The sequence below is a fragment of the Psittacula echo genome (assembly GCF_963264785.1).
Source record: "Psittacula echo genome assembly, chromosome: 9".
Lineage (NCBI taxonomy): Eukaryota > Metazoa > Chordata > Aves > Psittaciformes > Psittacidae > Psittacula > Psittacula echo.
Window position 1 is genome coordinate 5,872,431 of NC_137745.1, and position 24,156 is coordinate 5,896,586.

At 39.9% G+C, this 24,156-nt stretch overlaps 1 protein-coding gene across 1 annotated transcript in view; it reads right to left on the reverse strand.

The window, feature by feature from the left end:
• FAM120A (family with sequence similarity 120 member A) overlaps positions 1 to 24,156 on the reverse strand; it is a 54,963-nt gene continuing 30,807 nt past the window's right edge. Inside the window, exons 11-18 of the mRNA XM_080625360.1 lie at positions 18,459 to 18,708; positions 17,474 to 17,588; positions 13,085 to 13,294; positions 11,600 to 11,783; positions 10,528 to 10,665; positions 8,887 to 9,028; positions 4,644 to 4,740; positions 1 to 1,909 (exon numbers count right to left, since the gene is read on the reverse strand). Of these exons, the coding sequence (XP_080481486.1) occupies positions 1,598 to 1,909; positions 4,644 to 4,740; positions 8,887 to 9,028; positions 10,528 to 10,665; positions 11,600 to 11,783; positions 13,085 to 13,294; positions 17,474 to 17,588; positions 18,459 to 18,708 (1,448 nt within the window). The 3' untranslated portion in view covers positions 1 to 1,597. The remainder of the gene's footprint in view (positions 1,910 to 4,643; positions 4,741 to 8,886; positions 9,029 to 10,527; positions 10,666 to 11,599; positions 11,784 to 13,084; positions 13,295 to 17,473; positions 17,589 to 18,458; positions 18,709 to 24,156) is intronic.

Consider the following 24,156-nt stretch of genomic DNA (forward strand, 5'->3'; position numbering starts at 1 on the left):
TTTTATACTAAAAGAATAAAGATTTTTATTAAGCACTGTAAGTTGCATTCAATAGCCTTCAAATACACCACACCACAATCCATCTACAACCAATCAAACCCAACAGTAGTTCATTCTTGCACAATCCATGAGTTGGGGCAGAACTCCCTTCAACTTACATTAAGATACCTACTTAGCTCTTGCGGGTAGGGAATGGGGAATTACACCTCATTTCTGATCACTAATGTGTGATGAAGAGCATCAGGAGAATTATATGAAAACGAATATAAAGAAATGATTCTGATTTTGAAGTTACATTAAGTTTGGAAACACTAACAAAAACATCAAAATGATACAGGTATATTTGCTTATACTAAATCCTTGATGGGAAAGTTCTCAAGAACAAGCCATTTGTTTCCTGCTACAGAAGGGGGGTACTTTTTTTTTTTCTTTTTGAAGATCAAAGCTTTTTTTTTTTTGTTTTTCACAGAATTTCATCTTTGCTAATATGAAGGCATAAAACAGCAACAGAGAACAGGGATGCATACAGCAGTGAGTACACAGGGAACGCTGATATCCAAACGGCTAGATAATTTTTTTTTTTTTAAAGTTTTAGAATAAATGCAACAGAGGTCAATAATCACAAAATTTTAAGGTTAGAGCAAGATCAGTCAATGACTAAACATAGTTAACATCTTTTATAGGACTATTACTGATTATTAGCTTTTTTTGTTTTGCAAATGGGCACAGTACTTGTAAGAATGGAAGAAAGAGGACAATAACATGCATAATATTAACTACACACTTTAAAAATGATGAACCATGCAGAAGTTTAGCTCAAATAGTAGTACTAATGGTCTACGTCTGATTCAAAACCACATAGTTCATTGATCACGGATGCATGGTATTAGTCACAAAAAGTTTCAGAACACATTGTGTTTGTTTTGAAAGGTCATTTGCATCTTCTATGATTTCAAGTTTAGCTCCATTTAACTTGCTTGTAAAGTATGTATGATGTCTATTTAAAATCAGCAGAACTGCAGTATTACGCTATAATTTTTCGTTTCGATAGTTTGCACATTTTAACACAAAAGAACCACGTCAACGGTGATGAAATTTAAGAAAGAAAAAACTGTGGTTGTGCCTTTTTCCCCCCATAATCATGAAATCAAAGCCTTAAAGAAAGCTTTATTGTGACACAGTAATGCAAAATCAAATATAATGGCATACATATGGTGCCAAGTACTAAAAATTATATTTTAAGCTATATATACTTAAAGACTGACAAAATTTGTTTTCTTTATATTTCAAAAAACAAAACTACAAGCTTTTGTCATAACCAGTTTAAACTTTATGTATACTTCATTTTAAGTGCGGGAGTCAAATGCTCTTCATTCTCTTCCTTTTTTTGTTTTATTGTAGCATTTTGACTACAACTGGTTAAAACTAAAAATGTGTTGTTTAAATCTCTGACATCAAAGAGGGATCCGAATTTCCAAAGTCCTCATTTTTCTCTTACGGAAAGGAAAAAATGTACGTAACTGTAGGCTCTCTTTCTTTCCAGATATTCCTAATCCTGACCCTTCCCAACATCCTTCACCCTCTATAAAAAATAAGTTTACTCTTCTTTTTTTAAGACAGTGGCCTCAAGAGTATCATCTTTATGGCAAACACTGTCTGCATTTAGTGCATTTAAGTGAGGATTTGTATTGCACATTTTAGAGTCATTACTCAAGGCACTTTCAGACTGATTGGAAGCCCTGATGTCTCCTGTATTCCCATTCATCTGGGAAGCTGGTTTTTCCTCATTCACAACTCCATTTTCAGCCAGGGATCCATCTGAAGACACAATTGAGGATTTAGATTCCTCTGATTTTGACTTAAGTTCTTTGGCTACTTCTTCTGCTGAAGCAGCATAAGGAGGTTTGCCCTATTTTTTAAAAAAAGAAGAAAATTACTGGAGAACCAGTGCTGGACATTCACAATCTATTACAACGACACTAGCAATAGGCAGCATGCAGTGTGCACAGTATCACAAGCCAATACCAGTATTATGGACTGCTGAAATAAGAAGAGGCATTCCAAATATACAGCACAGATGAGGAGGGAGCTTCAGTGTTTCTGAGTGCCCTTTAGCTGCGCTCTCAGATGCTCCTGTGGCAGAAAGCCCTTTCTAACTTGGATGCTGCAGTTATTTCCCAATGTAAGAGCTACAAATGTCTAGAAACACCCCAACTGAGAATCAATATACAGCTTAACTCTGCTTCTTGGTTCATATACATTATAATTTAATGATATGATTACATGTTATTCAGATACAAACCAAAACTTTTTTCAGGCATTCTCTGAAGTGCAGAAGTACCATGCAATATTATCTGTACTGGTCTATATGCTTCTGAGGTGAGGGAAGTGACTTCACATGAAAAGCATATAGTAGAATCTTACAAGACTGAGTATACCAATAAAAACCAGATTTATGCAGCATTAAAACATGTGTTTAGTTTTTAAATATCTGCAACAACAAATCTTAGCGTTCCAGAAACGTAACAGGCTTTAAACAACACACCAAGATAAGTAGGTTGGGTTGCTCAGAAGCAACAAACTTATCTGTCACGCTGTTAACAAAGTCAAGTGCTAAGAAATGACTTAGAATATGGACATCTTATACACCTTAAACAATAGCAAAGTTTCATAGTGTAATCATCTTCATTTTTACCTCCTAGAAACAGCACAGTTAGTACTTTCTTGAATTACTGAATGATTTTGTAAGTGAATAAGATCTAAGAACTGCTGTTGCATCAGGACCACAACCCTTGTTACTCAGAAAACCACAAAAAAATGCAGTAACATTGCATAGGTGTATGACTGGCATATGGAGGACAATGAATGCCCATCACATGTATGTAAATGAACTTCCTTATGGACTTTACTAAGATTTAGATTAGATACATAGTTTTGTTTCTTTCCAGATCAAGAGTGAAAGGTCTCATCTCATGAAAAAGTAGCATCTGTTACGTCTGATAAGGACAAAACGCTTATTTCTGTCAGATTCTCCAACCTTTCTTTGTACCTGATAATGAGTGTCACCAAAGCCACCATGGAGAGGCTTTTGGTGTAACTTCATAGGTGTGAATCTGGCCCCGCACAGGCACTCGGCCCCTAATGCCTGGCCTGTGTGACAGTCAGGTGACTGCTGCCCGTTAGTCTTAACTGGGTATCAAAATCTACTTCTTGTGTGTGAAGTTTCCCAAGTCCTCCCTGTCACATGCATTTTAATTCACCTTTTTTCTCCTCCTGTAAAAAGAACATTACGCTAGAGTATAGCGACTTGATGACTAAAATCCAATGAGCTCAGGACCAGTCAACACAAAATGCCATTTCTCTTTTTCTATCACAGGCACAATTTTAGACCCAGAGCCTTGTCATCACAAGTATTTACCACCCAAATTACCTATCATTAATAAAAATGTGAATACCTAAACTTCTTGACTGTCAGTTGAGACTGTATACCATCAGCCTACAGGTACTACCTGAACTACATTTACATATATACCTGTAGTAAACCCAGAATATTTGGGAGCTCCTTTCCAGGGCTTCCTGTATTTCATAGGTTAAGGTACTTGGACTTAGATACTGTATCATTTATGTAGTGCTTTCTCTTCTATTTAAAGTAGAAGTAGTAAAGCTTCAAATACACAGGTACATTTGTAGACTTATAAAATCTGTGTACACAGAAAATTAACAAGGAAGAGAAGTATCTGAATTTTTACACTTAGAACATAACAAGTTTTACTTTAAGTCAGTAGTTGCTTCTTTATCCACTGGAGAACATTCCTTCTTTTACTGTCTCAATACCTGCAAACACTTCCCTCCTCTTATATCCTAACGTCTGTGACAAATTGCACATCCATATGATACTGTCAAAATTTCCACCTGTTTACTACCCACTCACACACTTGAGTCCATTGGGACTTGCATCAACATTCAAAACTGCTCAGCAGCAGGAACAATGGAAAAGAGAGGAAAACATAACCCTGAAGCAATTGGCATTTAACACAAAACAGCAGTTTGCTTCCGCTATATTTAAAGGATCTATGGAAAAGACAAAAACCATGATCCACAGAGGCTTCATACATTGTCACTGAAAATGAAACCGTGTGCTCGTGGGGGCAAAGACTGCTCTGTTATTTCCTAGGAGTCTAGAGTAAGTTCTTACATTTGGAGCCATGCGGCTGTAAAGACCTTTCTACTCCTAGTAATTCTTCTTCATGAGGTTGGACCATGGTCCCAGAAAAAAAATAACTGGGAAGAGTGGGGGCAGGAAGAGAAATGGCTCGTTTTTTTCATCTCTGTATTTCTTGCGTTTTTCTATATTCTCTTCCACCCCCAGGGCTGGTTAGAGCTGTGGAGGCACAGCTTTTGCATTAAAACACATTTTTCCATGTCTGTCTTTATAACCAAAGTTAGCTTATAACTGAGACGCAACACTAGCCTGTCCTCCATCACTGGTCATGCAGCTTACAGCTTCAACATGTAGGCAAGATCATTGTCAGAAACACATTATCTTTTCAAGTTGTGCTTGTCAGTATTAGCTGGTCTGGAAGTCCGCACCATACTAGCCTGTAAACTACAGTGTTCTGAAGTCAGGCACACGGCTTTATTACCTGAATTGCTCCCTGGCTTTTATAACCTCTCCCATAGTACCTTCCGCCTCTTCCAAAAGTTCTTATCACTGGAGTGGAAATAACTCCTCTAGGACGCCTGTAAGTCGTGAGGAAAAGGAAGAAAGAAAAAGACACATCAGCTTTGTTTAAAACTAATTTAAATTTTATTTTGCTGGAAGATTTTTTTCCCCTAGCTTTACTGCCTAGTGACTAACATTTAAAGCATCAATATGACTAATTCAGAATTACAGGGTTCCACTGCTTGCAAGCCTATGAAACCTAACAAACCTTTTGCTTTTGTAGCAATAAAACTACTATTTCTATATTTCACTTCTAGAAAACAAGTATTTTCCAGCTTTGCAGAAACATTCTCAAAGTGTCAAATTATCCTTACAGTGCTTTAGGAACAGAGCTCAAAATACTTTCACCTTAAAACCAGACATGAGCAATCTGAACCACTTATAAGGCTATTTCTCCCATTTAATAACACTTCCCATGTATAAACATGCTAGACAGATGGAATCGGATATAAGAAAGGAGGGCAAAATACAAAACTGCTTCAGTTTTGATGGGAGAATATGAAATTATCCAAGAACCTGAGGAAAAAAATGAGGCTTCAGCCATATCTGACATGTAGCAATTTATCAAGTTTGGATGCTTTCAAACAGAGGCTTCCAACCAGGACACATCATGGGCTGGCTTTTTTATTTGATTCAATAATGATTAGATCAGATCAAAACCAACTTTCACTCAGCTAACACTATTTTAATGCCATCAACTGCAAACCCTCAAATTCCTTATCATTATGTCAAGGACTGCTTCTTACCTCAGGATTCTTTTTGTTTTCTCTCCTAGAAACACAAGATTGCTCTATTTTGCTCCAAATCCTGTCGGCAGTGCTCCTACTTCCTCTGCTGCTGTGCTGCCAAACCTAAGTTCTGCTGACCTGACCTAGCGGGGCTCTGAGCCATGCAAGTCCTTTCACACATGCTGGAAATTCCCACAAAATTAAAGACTGGATTTAAAAGCAACAGCAAAGAATAAAGGGGAAAGAGCTGAATTTTCTATGGGAGTAACTCTCACTGCATTCTTTCCAAAGATTGTAACAGGGCTTACCTATCCCGTCTGCCATGTTTTTACAAGGTGAGAGTGTGCCCTTCAAGGAGCTGAGTAAGATTTTTCCAACTGAGAAGATCACACTAAATAAATTGATGGACTGAAGCCAATAAAAAGTGCCTGGGATAATTTTACACAGTAACAACAACATCCAAGCTCAGTGTTGCATGAGACAATGGTGTAAAAAAGCCTGAGGTGATGCCCTCTGCTAAACTAGACAAAACCCAAGATAGCAGCACACAGGACCACGTGATAAACTGTTTCCTAGTAGTGTTCTTCACTAGGACACAGCATCTGCCAAGACGGCCCTAATATTTAGAATGCCTGTCTTTAGACAGGACAATAACATTAGTGTTTTCCTACTAGGTTTTGTCTTCAGTATCAACTGACACAACTAATAGATAAGCTGCCTGCAGCAGTTTTTCTCTCTTTGACAAATACAGTAACTACACATGAAGAAATTACGGTTTGATGGAGAAAAGATCCGGCAGTGACAGCTTTCCTGTCTTTCTGAGGTGACAACTTGCACCCAAACCTAACTGGGTCCAAAGACAGTACCTCCAACATATTTTCTCTAACTTGAAAGCTAATATTGGAGAATAGTATTTCTCTGTTGGAAAAGTACTTGCAGGAGCAGTAACTTGTAACTCAGTGATCTGAATGCTTCCTAGGTAAGGAAGGCTCTCAGTTTAGGACTTGTTAGCCCCTGGCTACTGATGCTTTGCATATATTCATGTATTTGCTTCTTCAGAAAATGGAAGAACTGCTACTCTGTGGAGGAAGTCAATGGTACATACAAATGTGAGCCAGCTCTGAGGCTGAAGGTGTCTCCAGCTCATCACTCAGTGCACCTCAGCCAGACACCAGCCTGAGCACTGTAAATTACCCATTTTCCACAAACACTACTGCAGCCAACGCATTTCACTGGAGAGAGGCAGCTCTGTAGTAAGCCAGATTCTTCTGTTCATGAATCTTCATGAAAAACAGAAGTTATCAGCACACACTAACCTAAACTGTAAAAAAAATGTTATTTCTTCCACTGAAACCGAGGAGTAAGATTACAGCACCCAAAGGAGCCTGGTGCCTCATCACACACCTCAGCTTATGCCCCTGCTCTCCTGCTGCAGCTCTGGAAGAGCAGAGGTGTCCCACGGACCAGCATGGCTAGCTGATAGCTGTCTGAAGCATCTAAACCAACACTAGATGTTTATGTTATGGCAGCTGAATTTCATTCTAAGAATAAAATGTTTCTACCTAAATTTGCTCCCCTCAGAGTGTCAGCTCTGCTCTTGTATCAATGCTTTTTGCTGCTGCTGAACCTCTTAAATCTTTGTTCCTGCTGTTCTTGCCTCTCCCCTTCCCCACACCAGCAGCTCTCGCTTCTTCCCATGCTCTCATTCTCCCAGAGTTTAACATCCAAGCATTTCCTCCCTCAGTTCAACAAGACAGGTATTCCAACAGCTCTTTTGACTTGAGCTTTATAGTGCACATTTGATTAAATTAATGGATAGAGAGGAATTCATACTGCTCAGACTTATCTTTTCAGACTGCTGCTTCCTAGCTCAAGATGGCACAAATACACCTACTTTATTCCTTTAATATCTTTAAAGACAGACATAATGTATACATCACATTACTTTGGGATGGTCTCCTCCAATACATATAACCTTAATTAAAGATGGTAAGACAGCTCTGTAAGGCACGGAACAATTATGCCTATGGAAAAAATATAAACTTAAAAGTAAAGGACTAGATATGTTTATAACAAAGTATTTGTTTTTCGGAAGTATTGTGTACCTGTAATTTCAGCTGTAGTGAAATCAAGTGGAAGAGCTGAAGAAATAAAATATTCTTTTAAGCACATCTACCATCATGACTGTAGCAGAGAACTATCAAACCTTGAAATGTCCTTCAGATGTTTTCTGCTGCACAGGAGAATTACATAATGAAGTTCTTAAAAATGTTCAGAATAAATCTTAATAAACGATCTACCAGGAGAAAGAAAGTAATGGAGTGCTATGACAGTTTTGATGGGGTATAATGGATTTACTGATTTCACATAAGAGAAACCTCCCAAGTCATTTCCTCATAGAATCACAGAATGGATTGGGTTGGAAAGGACCTTAAGATCATCAAGATCCAACCCCCCTGCCATGGGCAGAGACACCTCACACTAAACCATGTAGCCCAAGGCTCTGTCCAACCTGCCCTTGAACACTGCCAGGGATGGAGCATTCACAACTTCCTTGGGTAACCCATTCCAGTGCCTCACCACCCTTACAGTAAAGCATTTCTCCCTTATATCACTACAGTCCCTAATGAAAAGTCCCTCCCAGCATTTTTATAGGCTCCCTTCAGGTACTGGAAGGCTGCTATGAGGTCTCCACGCAGCCTTCTCTTCTCCAGGCTGAACAGCACCAACTTTCTCAGCCTGTCTTCACACGGGAGGTGCTCCAGCCCCTGATCATCCTCGTGGCCTCCTCTGGACTTGTTCCAACAGTTCCATGTCCTTTTGATGTTGAGGACACCAGAACTGCACACAATGCTCCAAGTGAGGTCTCACGAGAACAGAGTAGAGGGGCAGGATCACCTCCTTCAACCTGCTGGTCATGCTCCTTTTGATGCAGCCCAGGATACGGTTGCTTTCTGGGCTGTGAGCGCACACTGAAGCTGGCTCATGTTCATTTTCCCATCAACCAACACCCCCAAGTCCTTCTCTGCAGGGCTGCTCTGAATCTCTTCTCTGCCCAACCTGTAGCTGTGCCTGGGATTGCTCCAACCCAGGTGTAGGACCTTGCACTTGGCACAGTTAAACTTCATAAGGCTGGCATCAGCCCACCTCACAAGCACAATCTAGTGTGTGTGTACCTATCTGTATATATCTATACCTATACATCAGAGTATGAATTTTATTTGCACATAAAAATGCTAATACTCATCTGAATAACTCATTAAAAACCATCTTAAAAGTGATGTAAATTATTTTCTTGAATATTCTGTGGGTATAATTTGCCTTATGTGGTCTAAAATGTGTTGCATGCAATTTCAAATGCCCCCAACTTCTCCCTGTTTTATTTTTTTCCCCCGCTCATTCAGTGATGTCTGGAAGGTAAAAGACTGCACTTACCCTCTGGCTGGTCCTCCCACAGAAACAACCTGCAGAGGAAATGGCCCTCTACCCCCTCGTCCACGTCTGCTTCCAGCCCAATGGCCGACCACAGTGCCGGCAATTTCAAGTTTCCCTCCCTGAGAAGGAATAGGTTGGACTCCTGCACATAAAAGCAAAACCAAACCTTGATCTTCACAATCATAACATTAAAGATAGGAATGAATGAAAAACTGCTTTGCCCAGATTTTATCTCTTGTACAGCTTCTTCTGTTGAAACTGGGAGATAAATACTCATTTTATGGTCTTTCAGAAGTAATGTAACTCCCAGAGTCTTTCTTTTTCCCCCCTTATAAAAAAAGATACTAATTCTGAAAAGAAGTGATCTTACACTTCAGTTTCAGCAATTAAAAATGTATTTTAGATAAGCATTAAGAAATTGAAGTGAAATTTTATGAGCTATCTGAACATTACTCGTTTCCTGCACTCCTAATGAAGAAGTAACTTTTGCAGGTTTAAAGGCACTTTTTAGTGAATACAAAGTATCAGCATAAAACATGCAGATTATAATGGCTATAAACAACTTCTAGGCAGAATTATCTGTACTAAGTTGTTACGAAAATACAGCATTTAACCTATCTGGGTGTAAAAGGTAGGTTCATCCTCCCCCTGCCACAAAAGCAATTGTCTAAAACACAAATGTATCTTCTAGTCAAGTTGCTCGTATCTTCATATCAGTGTTTTGCCCATAAAAGTCAACTCTAGGGCATAAAATGTAGTTCAAGAAATCCAGGTAAGTGCAACTGAGCCAGATGTTACTGACAAGACCATCAGCACTGAAAGGGTTACAAAACACAGTGTCTATGCAGCCGTGATTAGTCGTCAAACGTTAATACGCTGGGAACTAAGCTACTGGTTAAACTCAAAAAGGTTTGTATTGCCCTGGACAAGTCTTTCAACTTCAGATGCACATTGTTTACAGGGGCAAAGTTATTCACACATTTAAGTGTTAGAGGTATGACCGCTCTAAGGATAAAAGCTCAGAGGCCAGAAAGAAACAGCTAAACGCATGGAAAAGTTTTACCCTATTCAGGACTGGAATGCTAGAATTAACAGGTTTCCACTGTCCCACCTTGTACAGGAGACAAGAAATGGGCATAGAGGCAGGTGAGTGAATCTCACGCCTGTGTTCATGCCGACACTGATGGCAGAATAGTGTCAAGGTCAGCAGTAACAGTGCAGTCATTTCTACTTTGGGTTGTTTTTGCAAAAGCTCAACTGCCCCCAATTTTAGAAAGTAACTGTTGAATGGCTGGACTTGATTTTAAAGGTCTTTTCCAACCTAGTTGATTCTATGATGATACAGTCAAGCAAAGTTCAGCTGATGACAGATCTCACCCTCAAGAGAGAGGGTCTTGGTGGATTTTGCAGCTACCCTGTGCTGGGAGGAGGGTTTCTAGGCATGGGAGAGGCTGGTGCTGGGGATTTGCGGCAGGGACCTGGGAGAGCAGAGTGGACAGCAGTCCGGGCAGGTTCTAGAGGGACAGCTGAGAGTTAGGGAGGAAGGGAGACCAGCAGTCAGTAGGAAAGCCTCAGACCAAACCGTAAAGTGAAGGAAGCTGTTGCCAGAAGCTCTAAGAAAAGGGTTTTGGGTATAATTACCGCCCTGAAACTTGCTAGTCCTGTTGCTGTCATTGCCAGAGAAGGCTCCGGAGTGTCCTGCCGCTGTTGCCACCCGGAAGGCCCGGTAAGCGCCTGTGGCTACTGTTTCCCCATAAGGGCCTCCAAAGCCATAGACTCCTGTTAGACCCAGGGTAAAGAAAGACAGGGGAAAATCTGTGAGGGGGCAAAGGCATCCGGGAAGGCCATGAGCAGAGACGCTGCTGCCTCCTTCCACCCTTCTGGAGTCAGCAGGGAGGGCTGCATGCCTGAGGGCAATGCTGCATGAGAGCAAGCCCAGGGAGCCCTGGCCAAAGGTGTCCTGCTGCCCTAGGGAGCATGGGGTCTCTTATGCAAAGACCAGACCTTCAATCTGGGTTTGGAATGGGAATACCAACTTCTATGGCATAATACACACTGTAAAGGCTTGTGACAGTTTTTTGGTGATGAGGTCTGATGGCTACAGTTGTGGCACCCCAAGCATGCCTTACTCCAAATGTCCAGTATCAATTCACCTATGGGCCTCAGTACCAGGGAGATTTTGAGAAAGGGAATGATTCTAGAAACAGCCTGGAATGGTTGTATCAGCGTTTACACTCAAGGGTGCCAATGGTTAAATGACTGTAGCAAAATGCAGAGGGGTGGGGAGGAGAAAAGGTTGTCGTCAACCCTGTTAAACAGTATCCATGAATTTAGGCATTCTTAATATTTATAAATGCAGACATTTTGAAGCAACATACAGTGCAAATAAGAACCTTTTCATATCATTCAGTGTTGATCCATTTATCTTTTTTCCATTTTATACAACAGAAGTAAAAATATTTTGATCTGGTGGAGTTACTAAAAATCCTGATGGAAATACTCAGCAACAGAAAACATCCCGTATTACTAGGCTACGGTTAATAAAAGTAACAACAAAATACAGTGATTGGCACGTGACAACACACGCCAACCACCTGCTTTTATGTATTTTTCCTATGAAATTGAACAGGCAAATCAGTGCCTAGCTTTGGGAATGTGAAAGACAAGGTAATACTTCACACCTACATGTTCTGCATCGCTGTCAATCACTTACCAGCAAAGCCTCTCCCCCTGCCCTGAGGTGGTGGGACTGGCCCAAAGTGTCGAGGATACATTGAAGCTGGATAGAAAGGCATGGCAGGTGGAGGTGGGAAAGGGAGAGGATGGTTCTGCCTGGAGAAATTTAATCCTTCTAGGATGCTCTGACGCATCTTTTCAACCTTGGCTGCCTGCTCAGCCTAGGAATAAAGAGGTCACAAAGAGATATTAAAATTCTTATTTCAGTTGTATAAAGCTACATTTACATAACAAATTCAAAGAAGAAAGTAAAAGAACCGAAGAGTAGATAACTACTGCTAACAGCTTCCACAAAGCTAGCTAGAAAATGACAATAATCTGTCTTGCATACCCACTAATATTTCAATGATTTTCAAACTGTTCACAAGAAAATCTTTATGTATTTGTAGTGAGCCTAAATACAGAGACTGTTTAGAAGTCAGTAACACAGAAACAGTTTACAGGTTAAAAAGGGGTTTCCAGAAAGGAACTGAGAAAATTCTGTTTGTAGTCTTCTGAAAACTTAATTTAATTCTTTAAGCAGAACAATCATCATAAACCTGGACTGCAAAAAAGGTCTTTGTCAACAGGCTGAAGTACACCTGGAGGCTGACAAGCCTGTGAAGGGCCACAGCCATAATCTATATTTCATCTATGATCATTTTCTTTGAGTTAGAAACAAGAAAGAAGATGTTTTGTTAAAATTCCATACCTCCAAAGAAGTAAAATAAATAAAAAATGTTTAGGTAATTCACTAAACTGTTGTTTCTTCATCAGTTTCCTGGTTCTATAGTTAGATATAACTTTGCATGATTAGGGTTCAACAAAGAAGTAATTCATTTGTATTTTAAGATGGTCATAAAAAATGTGAAAAGGGGACCATAAGAATAACTTCACACTCTGTAAAGTAAGTTAGGAATCACAAATCTCCTTTCACTGTAAAACCACTGCAGTGTAGTCCTTTGTGACAGTCTTGCTGGCTTGACCCAGAAAGACAGTCCTTAAACAAATGAGCAGAGAGAGTTTGCAGCTCGGTGGTTCATTACATCCCAATTTCATTCACCTTTCAGTCTCCAGAGAGGAAAACATGAAATTAAAGTTTATGTCAGTTTACTTTTTCTGAATCTACCAAAATACCACCTCAATCATCAACAGAAGATAGGAGAAGAGTAAACAACAGAGCTGAAAAATACCTATTAGCCATTCACCTCCTATTTCTCTTTTAAAAGAGAAGCTTGAGATGATGCTTAACACCTATTTCACTTTTAAAAGAGAAATAGGTGTTAACTCCTGAAGGCCAGGCTGAATGCAGCTTGGAGCAACCTGGTCTAGTGGGATGAGCTTTAAGGTCCCTTCCCACCCACACCAGTCTGGAATTCTAAGAAAAGTAGAGATGACACATGAAGTAATGACACACCAACCACATCTAACACTTCTGAAAATGTGACACACTTGATACTGTCATGCTTCTGAATGTACCCACCTGACCATCACAGAGGTCAATGAGCGGAACTTTCTCCCGGCTAGCTTTGATGAGCTTGGTCTGGAATAATTTTCCATCAAAATACATCCACGGACAGCAGTGCTCCCATGGAATTGGCTGTCCACAAGCATCGTTTGCAAAAAGTGCCATATCGACCCCGCTCATAAATAGAGCAGACAGCTGAATTCCTCGTGGGTCGAGATTCTCAATCTGTCCAAAGAATGTAGTAAGATCATAGTGAGATGGATTCAGAGTTATTCCAACAGTCACATTATTTTCAAAACTCTTCAAAACAGAGAGATTTTAAAAGGTCCTGCAGACTTTTCACATGTAATTGCCAACTGGACTAGAGGAATGTACCAGAATCTATTGCCTGTACATGCACAACTGCAATGCTCAGAAAGGCTGGTATTCCCATCTGTCTGCTCAAATGTGAGAGAAACCCAAACCCCTCTATTTTCTCAAAAACAAAACAAAAAACAAAACAAAAAACAAAACAAAAAACAAAAAAAAAACCAAAACCAAACAAAAACAACAACAACAACAAAAAAAACCAAACAAACAAACAAAAAAAAAAAAAAAAAAAAACACAAAAAAAACCCAAAAAAAAAAAAAAAAAAAAAAAAACCAACCCACAGGAAATTATTTCTAATATTTTAATGCTTTAATAAATTCATTATAAGAAGTCAGTGAAAAGTTTTTAATCAGATGCTCATGTTTCATTTCTAGTCTGTGGTGTCTAACCCCATGCAAGAAGCATACTTTAGCTGCATTAAGATCATTGATCTATCTGCAGTACAGAATTTTCCACACAATTCCAAAGCATGTTATAGCACGGAAAAGCTTCAAAGACACTTACAGGAAAATAGCAGTAGAAAATCTCATTAAAAAATTTATTGCAAATAACATTGTGCTTATGAGATTTTCTGCAGGAAGTTTCAGGAACGAGCTCAATGTTTGCATTCAATTTTTCTTCCCATGTAGCATAGTTCCAAGTCCTTTATAATGGATTTTCTATTACCTTCATTCAAGATTTGACATCTCTCATTAATGAAGTAACTTTCATGCACACAACAGCTTTATTTAGGATGCAGGGTAGATATACAAAGGCAGAATTAAACAGTAATAGCTGGCAGTGGAAGCAAAAAGAATTTTCTTGCAGCAAATATATTTTTAGCTCTGGCATAAGAAAATATCACTACTGGTGTCCTCTAAAATACTCCTGGAAATATCAGCACTTTCTTGGGAACATTTTCAAGACTTTGGTATTAAATTTTAAAGTCAAACTATGTTACCTTCCATATGCATAAGCAACCTTTAAGATCCATAAGACTATCCAGACAGATTTGCAGCTGGGTTCAAACTCAGCTGCTGTTTCTGACTTCAACAAAAAAAGAAACAGCAGCTGCTTCATATGAAGACAGTAACAACACTGAATGAAACATTGCATCTTTCAGCTAACCAACATCTATTATGGAAATGATCCGTATGACTCGTTATGTAGGATTTAAAAATAAAACTTTGAGAACAAGTTCTATTAAACAACAATCCAGTGCATGCTGTTTATCACTTGCCTTGTCTCTGACCTTCATTTTGTGTTGGAATGAAAGAAGTATTTTCTCTGGGAATTCCTGTCTCAGATCTCTAAGCAATGTTCACAGTGGGGTTTCCTCCTCTGCATCGTATCTTAAGATAGGCAGAACTTTGATAACTCTGGATAACCTCTCCCATATCTCCACCCCTAGATGATGTTTGTTGTGTTTTGAACATGGACACTGAAGACTCAGTGGTTGGTACACTACACTGTTCTTTGATGCATCCTACAAAAGCCTTGCCTACAAATGTCATACGAATTTCCACCTACACCCACAGGTACAACTACTCAACTTTAGGAGGGCTTGGAGTCTTGAACCATGCTCTCATGCTCACATCAGACTTTACAAGGCTCTTTGCTATATTCCACTAAGTTCAACGCTTGTTACCTCAGATCAGCTAAGCACATTTCTTCTGAACATACAGGGTAACTCATTCCTTTGGCAGATGTTGGCCAAATGCTTTCATGAAGACGAAGTACTGCTCTTCATGCAAACAGTGATCATCATCTTTAGACCAGGATCTCCGGGGTTCGGAAAGACCCAGTAAGCACATAGGACTTCCAGCACCTATGTCTAGTAAATACCTTGAAAAGCAGTTCCAGCAAACACCTGAATGATTCTCTTGATGGATAGGATCTACATTTAGGCTGCTTTTAAGGAATAAGTCCCAATGAGTCCTTAAAAATGCTGTTTTCTGGAGCCTAATAGGCTTCTAATCCATGCCAGCAGCCATGCAGTCCTAAGCACTGAAGCAAACAAGCGGTGTCGTGTGAACTCATCAGGTGTTCATCACAGTTGCCTCTATCCTGTGTTTCTTCACATCTTTTTCAGCAATGAGGGAAAGGCCAAATAAATGTCTTCCTGTTGGATTTTATTTATTATTTTTGCTGTTGGCATTCATTCTTTCGTATATGGAATGAGGATTTTGTTCTGCTAGCTCTGCCATTACAGTTGCTAACACATGAATTCTCTCCTTGCTGTATGACAAGTTCAAATAAGATTCTGAAGTGGATTCAGTTGTTTTCTTCCCCTTCCATTTATTAGTACTTCTATGGCTAAGTGCTGTTTCCATGAGCAGAGAGATTTGGTTTATAGACTCAGAAGAAACCTGGAAAGGGGCTTCAGACAAGGGTCCATAGGGACAGGACAAGTGGGAATGGCTTTAACCTGCCAGAGGGGAGACTGAGATGAGCTCTTAGGCAGAAGTTCTTCCCTGTGAGGGTACTGAGGCGCTGGCACAAGGGTGTCCAACCTGGTAGTGTTCTAGGCCAGGCTGGACAGCGCTTGGAACAACCTGCTCTAGTGGAACGTGTCCCTGACCGTGGCAGGGGGTAAGAACTGGATGAGCTTTAAGGTCCCTTCCAATCCAAACCATTCCATCATACTATGATTTATAGATAGATGTTTTACAGATAGAACCTTGACAAGATGCTACATGCATCCCAGATCATGCTCATCACTCACAGAAGAGAAATAGTCGCTTGCTGGCTTTGAGAATGCTGTTACAGATGTGGTATCAGTGGCAGAATATTTCTTAGAAAAGCCTAATAGCTGAAATCTGCGTGAGCTTCATCAGTTTCTCACTGCTTTTGCCTGTGCCCTTCTGCAGTGTGCACCCATGAATACGAACAAACTTGGGAAACCAGTACCTGCTCCTTACTAATGTAAGGACAGCATGTATCCAGGCACTGCCTGGAGCAGACCTTCCTGACTTGAATCCAATCTGAAATGCACTTTGACCTGAAAGCCAATCTGAAATGACTTCTTCAACATGCAGCTGCATGTGCAATCAGTATCTCACCATGTTGATCATCAAAGCAGGCAGAAGATGCATCACTTCCTGTTGTGCATTCCCTATACATCCTACTACCTCCCACAGCTTCCACTTATCAAATTCATTACTTGGTTTAACATCCATTATGTAGAAAAAAGTATCTAAAATTATTTCCACTCAGAGAAATGTTTGATTAAATAAAAAATAAGGACTAAGATCTAGCATTTTATTCACAGAACTTCATAGCAGGTTCTGAACAAATTCCAAAAAGCAAACAAGGTAAAAGCAAAACCGAAATCGAGTATATTATAGCTCGAAGGCTAGAGGAGGAAATTTCACTGTAAGCATATGAAGGCTGAATGAAGAAATCTCCCAGATAAAGACGCTGCTGCACAGATTGACAGGCATTTTGCATTTGCAACAAAGATACCACACTACACAACTCTCTCGATTACCTAGCAGTGTTTACTTCAGATAATACTACTGTATTAGAAACAGTAGAAACTTTGACATCTTAACTTTTAAAGTCCTCAAAATAATTCTATGATTCTGTGAGTATTAATAAACCATTTGCCTTTTTTTCTCTCTTGCATTTTTCCATTGAAGATCACGCAAGTCTCTCTCCATTTTTACACTTAGTTGAAAAAATCTTTTGAATGCTGAATCATGAAAAATGACCCAGGTTAGTATTTATAAGCAGCCACACAAGGAAGAAATCTTTTCTTTTTAATTTTTTCAATGTAAGCACATTTGTTTCCAACTTCCAAGAGAGAATTACTTAAGGAATTGTGAGAAAAGGTTTTGCAGTATAGAGTATGTTTAAGGTTTTAGTTACTTAACCAAGCAGTGAAGCAGAACCAATTATCAATCTCTGCAACACTTTAAAATACTAAGACTAATATTTTGGAAAGTATAGGTAATTATGCAAGGCTTTTAGCAAGACAGGCATATACACATCACCCACTAGAGTTAACAGTATGGATCAACTGGGAAGAAATCTCTTATATAGTTCAGAATTACCTTGAGTTCCTGAAGCTGGTCAGGTTCATAGAGCTTTGGAGACAATGCTTGGGCAAGAAAAGCATCAAGTTCCTGGCGACGAAGTATACGCACCCCTGGCCATTGTACCATATACCTACAGAGGAAGCCCAGAATTACCCAGAAGCTTCCTTTAATAGGATCAGAAATCACGAGAATGCAACAATAAAACATCTTTTTTGTTGTCTAGACTTGAATAGTTCAAAAGACCAAAACACTAAACAGACTTGAAGTTTGAATTTGTTTAAATTCATATGGAAGAGCTACTGGCTGTGGATCGGTTTGCAACCCTGCTCCTGGGGGAGGAAGGGAAGGACAGGCCACCAAAACAGAATTTAAAACATAAGTGGATTCTAAAAATAAAGTTATAGAAAGATTGATTGTCTTTATAAAACCAACAATTTATATATGCAACATGTCACAGGAGAGAAACATGCTGTGCAAATGAAATGAGGAGCTCTGCTTTAAGATACCCGTTAGACTATTTTGGTATCCTTTCTATTCTATAAGGAGAAAAAGAAGGATTTTTAGTGCTCAAAAGGCAAGACAAAATTCCACAGAACTGAAGGCATATATATTTACCATTTTCAAAAAACGGCTTGAAGTTTTTCCATGTGCAACATGCTAAACTTAGATTCTGCCAGATTTATAAGCTAGTTGCACTGAAATAATAATCCCTTCCCAAAAAGGTAAGCATCTCTCAATGCCTCAGTCTATTTTCTATCTGAGAATCAAAGAGTATTTTGGACCTTGTGACTTTCCCTTTGAAAAGCTGAACTACAGAATTAATACTTCAACTGTTGCTGATCATCATCTCAAGTAGAGGAACAATTCTAACACAGCAAACCTCTTCTCCTACTGATGTTGCAAATATGAATACTTTCTATATTCATGGTTTAATACAAAATTAAGTAGGTCAGAGAAATGACCCTTCCTGCATTCTGCTTTACCTTAATGTAAAACTGACCTTAGTACACAACAAAGCACCATAAGATGAGTGGGCACATTAGTTGGATTGAGCATTGCTGGTGTATCTGATCTCATACAGGCCAAAAACGCCCTCATTCTTCGGTTCTTGTCTTCCACTGCTTTTCCCAGCCACAGCTTCTTCAGGTTGGGACAGGTCCATTCCCTGAATGCGAGTGCTTCCACCAGCTCAGGGGTCTGAGGAGACTTTCCTTTGTAAGCAGCCCATTCTTTAATTATCACTGGTGAAACTGCAAAGTGGCAACAGTGGAAAGAAAACATTCTGAGTTAAAAAGCAGCATTTGTACAACTTTGGACACAAGAAATTTCCATCCAAAAAGCACCACCTGGAAACTTCAATGGACACCAATGTTCTGTATTACATGTACTATGTTGCCAGAATGGTAATTCAAACTCTGCATGGACCATCTCTCAACAGTGACCCCATCAAAATTCACTGTATGCAGCCAGGTGCACACTAGGAATGGTACATTAATATTTTCAAACATACAACATAAAGGAACTACATCTGTTTTTCTAAAACAAGCAGCAGAATTTGAAAATGCCATTTCTCTCGACAATATCTGCATCATCTATCAAAAACCTACAGTGATCAATTAAAAGAATACATAAATACAAATACATTGCTGGACATGGCTTGGCGCAACCTGCTCTAGTGGAAAGTGTTCCTGCCCGTGGCACAGGGTTGGAACTGGATGAGCTTTAAGGTCCCTTTCAACACAAACCAGCCCGGGGTTCTGTTTTCTGTGAAGAGGTCAGTATTTTTGTGTCTCCTAAGCTCCCTTTTAGCCACACCAAAGACTCTTCAACTCTCGAGTGCTGATACATCACCTCCTTTTTTATGTGTGGAGGCAACCGAAACGGAACACAGGCTTAAAAAGAGGAAAAAAAAAAAAAAAAAAAAAGCCAAGACTGCAAAATGATCCCTTTGGCCTTGGAATGACCCCAACTTTGACCAGCTCAGAATTTGTCTGCACCCTTCTTAACTCAGAGCCCAGTTACGTGGTGCGGAAAGATTCAGGCAGCTTGTTAGTGAAGCCTCAGGTTACAGCCCAGCAGATCCGATGCAGGAGCACACACCTGCTCCTGCTGCTTGAAATGCCCCTGCCATGGACCGAGTGGCTTGTGCCAGGACGGCCCTTACACAGCCTCCTCCAGCAACCGCACCTCGGCCTTACAAGTCATTTCACAGTTAGGAGCAGGCAAACCATGGCACAGGTGATGGTCAGATTACAGAACCTCCAGAAAACATCCCAAAGCACTCTCATGCTTTTCTGGAACAAAACTAGCCTAGCATTATAGGTACATTTCCTATAGCTCAGGGTAAGTTTTACAAAGATAACATGCTTTATTCATCTATTCATTTATTCAGCAATGAAATAAATATTCTGATATATTTAGTGGGTAGCCTCACTACAAAATCATGTTCTATTCTGGTTGCTACCAGTCTTTGTATGCCACCAAGCCAAAGAAGACAGGCTTCACCAGCCAGCAGTGCTGCTCTGGCAGCTGTGCAGTTCATCACACTGGTCTTCACTTCTTGCTCAGGCCTCGGGCAACAAACATAAACAATGGAAGGATGGATTCTTTGTAGGCTTTCAAAGATTCATTTAATTGCTTTAGGTCTTAAAAGCAAAAGACACTTTTGGACCAAAACTTGTCAGCTCTCTCAGGAAACAGACGGAAACTACAGTGCAAAACAGTTTCATCTGTTTGCAGTAAAGAAACCCCAGCCCCTTGATAATGGACATAAAATAGCTGTTCGTGTTCTGGCGTTCTTTTTTCTTTCCTTCAATCCCATTTGACAATGGAGGTGATACTCAGGCCCCTCCAGAGGCAAGCAGATGCAAACTCCACATGCACACCACATTTAAGCCCCCTCAGATGACCAACTCCTCTGCTTCTAAGCTCCTGCAGCAGCAAAAGACAACAATTAAACTGAGCTGTACCCAACACAAAGGTTTCACTGTTGTTTCTTTCATATAGTTCAATGTAAGGACCTCAAGCATAGAAGAAGGGAATATTTTCTGCCTCTCTTTTCTATCTGCAATCCCATGTTTCCACATTCAAACCTGGTTCAAAGTTTTTAACTTAGGGATGACAACTCCCATGACCAACCACATTCAGGCTGCAGGAAGACACCTCAGTCTGCTCTCAAAACATACCCTCTTCAGTAACATGCTACCTGCAGAGGCCACACTGGAGATCCACCCTGGTCTCAAACGTTCTGTGAAGTAATGGTTATTATGGGCCAGGTAACCATGCTTCTTGTGGAATGGTTTTACATGAAGGTCCCTCCGGTGGACTGGCTGAGAGTGCCCTCTCCGAATGCTGGGAACTACCGCTGTACTTGACAGGTAACTGTAGCACTGCTCACCCAAATTTAGCATTTAACATAGCAGATGAATCCAGGACTTGTCCATATCCACAGATTTCTTCAGGGTTTCTTACACCTTTGATAACCCTGTACTGGGACTGCTGCCAAACACATCTCTTTCTCAGCTGCTGAGGATCTCTGTCCTCAGAAGAAAGTTCTTTGTTTTCCCTCCAAGACTTCTATTTGGAATAAGCAATGTCTACCCTGGAGACTACAATGAACACTCTGATCAGTGTGTGCAGACATAAGATCAGTGTAATTATACTGGGTTTTATAATTCCTCCTCCAATTTTATAACTTAAAATTCCTCCTGCTGCTGATCAGATGTGCATACTCAAAGTAGCCTAAGCAACTGCTCTGAACATTACCCTTATGACATTTTTAGGTCAACCCAAGTACAAAGGGTCAGTATCAATCTGTATTAGAGTAATAACCTTCTTGATACATGTGTGAATGCTGTTACAGGCTCTACAGTCACTAGCAACAGCATCCTGCATGTTGAAGCTGTCTGTTAGAGCCCTTCTGACTAGCTGCACCTCAGGTGGTTTTGGTATTCTCTTGGCATTTTTTCATGCACTGAACACAAGGTGTCAGATACCCAGTACCTCTAGAAGATGAGCTAGCTAATGCAGATTAATCAAGGCTCATTTTTAACCTTATAATCTTTACTGACAGCACAGGTTGAGCTAAGCTTGACTCTGCAGCAGGGCTACTGCCAAAAAGATACAGCTTTCCTTTTGGCAGAGCTGAATACACCCTTGATAGAGAAGAGCGCATCACAAGGTGGCTAGGCTTAAAACAACACACCTTTGGATCCGACCAGGAGTCACAACAGCTTGAACAAGTGTGCATTTTTCCACAGAGTGGAAAGGGCAGATGGTTTCAGCTGCACATATGTATTTACCAGAACATGGGAAATAGCCTGTTTCAGAGCTTCAAAAGAAGAGCAAGTCAGACACGCGGTTTTTCCCTATCCTCAGAAGGAAGGACAGCGCAGCCAGTACTGTCCTTGGCAGCAAAAGCACAATCAAGAAGTTTATGATTCAGCTCTTCATACCCTCTATGAGCAGACATGAGGACATGGACAGCAAAGGCACTAGTTAGCAGACATTATCATTGAAGAACCTTGCTGAGTACTTCTTCCAACAGATCTGTTGTTTTTCATTGGCTTTTCCACTATGTAAAAAATAATAATGATTTAAAAGACAGGAACTCACCCATTTTATGAAAGATTCATTATCCTGCTACATATTTAATAATAATACTCATGTCAGTTTATTATGTAGTTTTCACAGCCTCCTAGAACCCTTGCATACAATATACTTGCAAATTATACATGCACAATTATTATGTTGCCAGTGTTGTGTGCAGAACAAAGATGACAGGGGTTTAGATACTTATATATTCATTTCCTTTCTACGTAGATCTTGGAGGCAATGTAAGTTTCTGTAGAAATTAATTGCTTAATTCTCTTAACATCTCTCAGTTCTTCAGTTTTCTCTTGTCTTCATCACTGTGCTTCAGAACTTGGTCATTTTAGAGAGCAGCAGAAAAAAAAAATCCAATCAAGACACTGAAGGAGAATAAGCACCACTTGTTCACTACAGCCAGGGTCCTCAGGGGAGTTAGCACGGGCTAACCAGTGTGATTAACTGAGAAGAGAAATCTGCTCTTACCACTGAAGAAGGTATTCTCTCTATGCACTGCCTGAGTCTTGCCCAACCTGCTCAATTCTTGCTACTTAGCATAAGAGGTGACCAAATAAATATGCTTCTGCAACATCACCCTTCCAAGCCACATGTCTGCGTCTTATTTCAAACCCATCTTCACCAGAACTGTAAACTCTGCAGTGAAGCAACTAACTTCTGGGCAGACATTCAGGTTTATCTTCCTATTTTTTAAGAGCGTGGTCAGTCCTAGGACTGAAGTAGGTCAGCAGCTGAATGTGTCCTGCAGCAAGACTTGCCGGAGCTCCTATAACTAAACCAAGTCAGCAGCAGTGCTCTTAGCATCCATTGAGAATAAACCTCTGAAAAGCAGTATAAGTGAAAACAGAGCTGATATAGGCTTCCCCAGTAGCCTACAGAGAACATGCTAGGTTTACAAGATAAAAACATTCTGAAACCAGAAGCAGACCTTCAGCACTCCGCTTTTCCACCACCATAAATGTTGCAGTATGCTTTTAAAGACAGAAGTTGAATGAGGATAAATGTATAGTGCAAATAATGCCACTGCTTTAATCCTGAAATAATTTTGTAACCTGAAATGCTACTATGTTATGTGAGTAAGAATTAAGAACTTTGTGACAATACATATGCTGAGATATTGTTCAAGCAAGGTAAATATTAATTCCCACAAAATAACTGGCCAATATACACAGTTTTTCAAACATCACTGGAAGATTATCATATCCACTATGAATGTGGAGGAAACATTTCACAATTAAAAATGGAAAGAGAAAAGGGAATTGGCAAAGTTTACAACTGATTCTTTTTACCCTTTTACAGATGAAGACTGTAAATAATGCTTTCATAGATTCTAAATCTCCAATTCTTAAATTCAGTCTAGTGACAGCAGACTCCTATATATAAATATTGCTGCTGCTGCTGCCATTCCCTTAATGCTTTAGCATTCCTTTAACCTTTATAAGATGCTACTGTAAAGTTCAATCACTTCTTTGCATGCATTTCATTATACACTCTGGAACAAGGAAGTTGATTTTTCTGGAATACAGAAGACTTAAAAAGACAACTACCAGATTAATGTGCAGATTAACATTCATCTGAACCAGCAAAGGATATTTCCCTAAGTCTGTCTGCAGAAGTTCAGTCTCTCCCTGCCCAGATCTACCTTCACTTTGACTACACCTTACCTCTAAGGATGCTAAATCAAGTTTTTATAGGGCAGCACCTGAAGGACACTAGAGACTTGCCAATCCCCCTGAAGCACGCGGTTTGGAAGACAGGGTAAGATAATGCACGTACCTCTCATTTGCCAAAAAAAAAAATCATATGTATATGCAGAGAAGTTTTCTACAATTCAGTTCTGCCATGTGCTTTGAACATTCCATCTCAAACTGACATTACTTCCTGCAAGCCCGACAGCAGTTTGAGCAGACATCTTTAACAACAACCAGAGCCTGCTTAGAAATGGTAACATTTCTGGTTCTTAAACTACAACAGGACATAAAATTTCACAGCAGCAATACCTTTTCCTATTATCCATGGGATCAAATAAGCATAAATTCCTCCAGCACTAGCTACACAGATGAAATCTTAGCAGCTATTCTCAGTCAAATCAC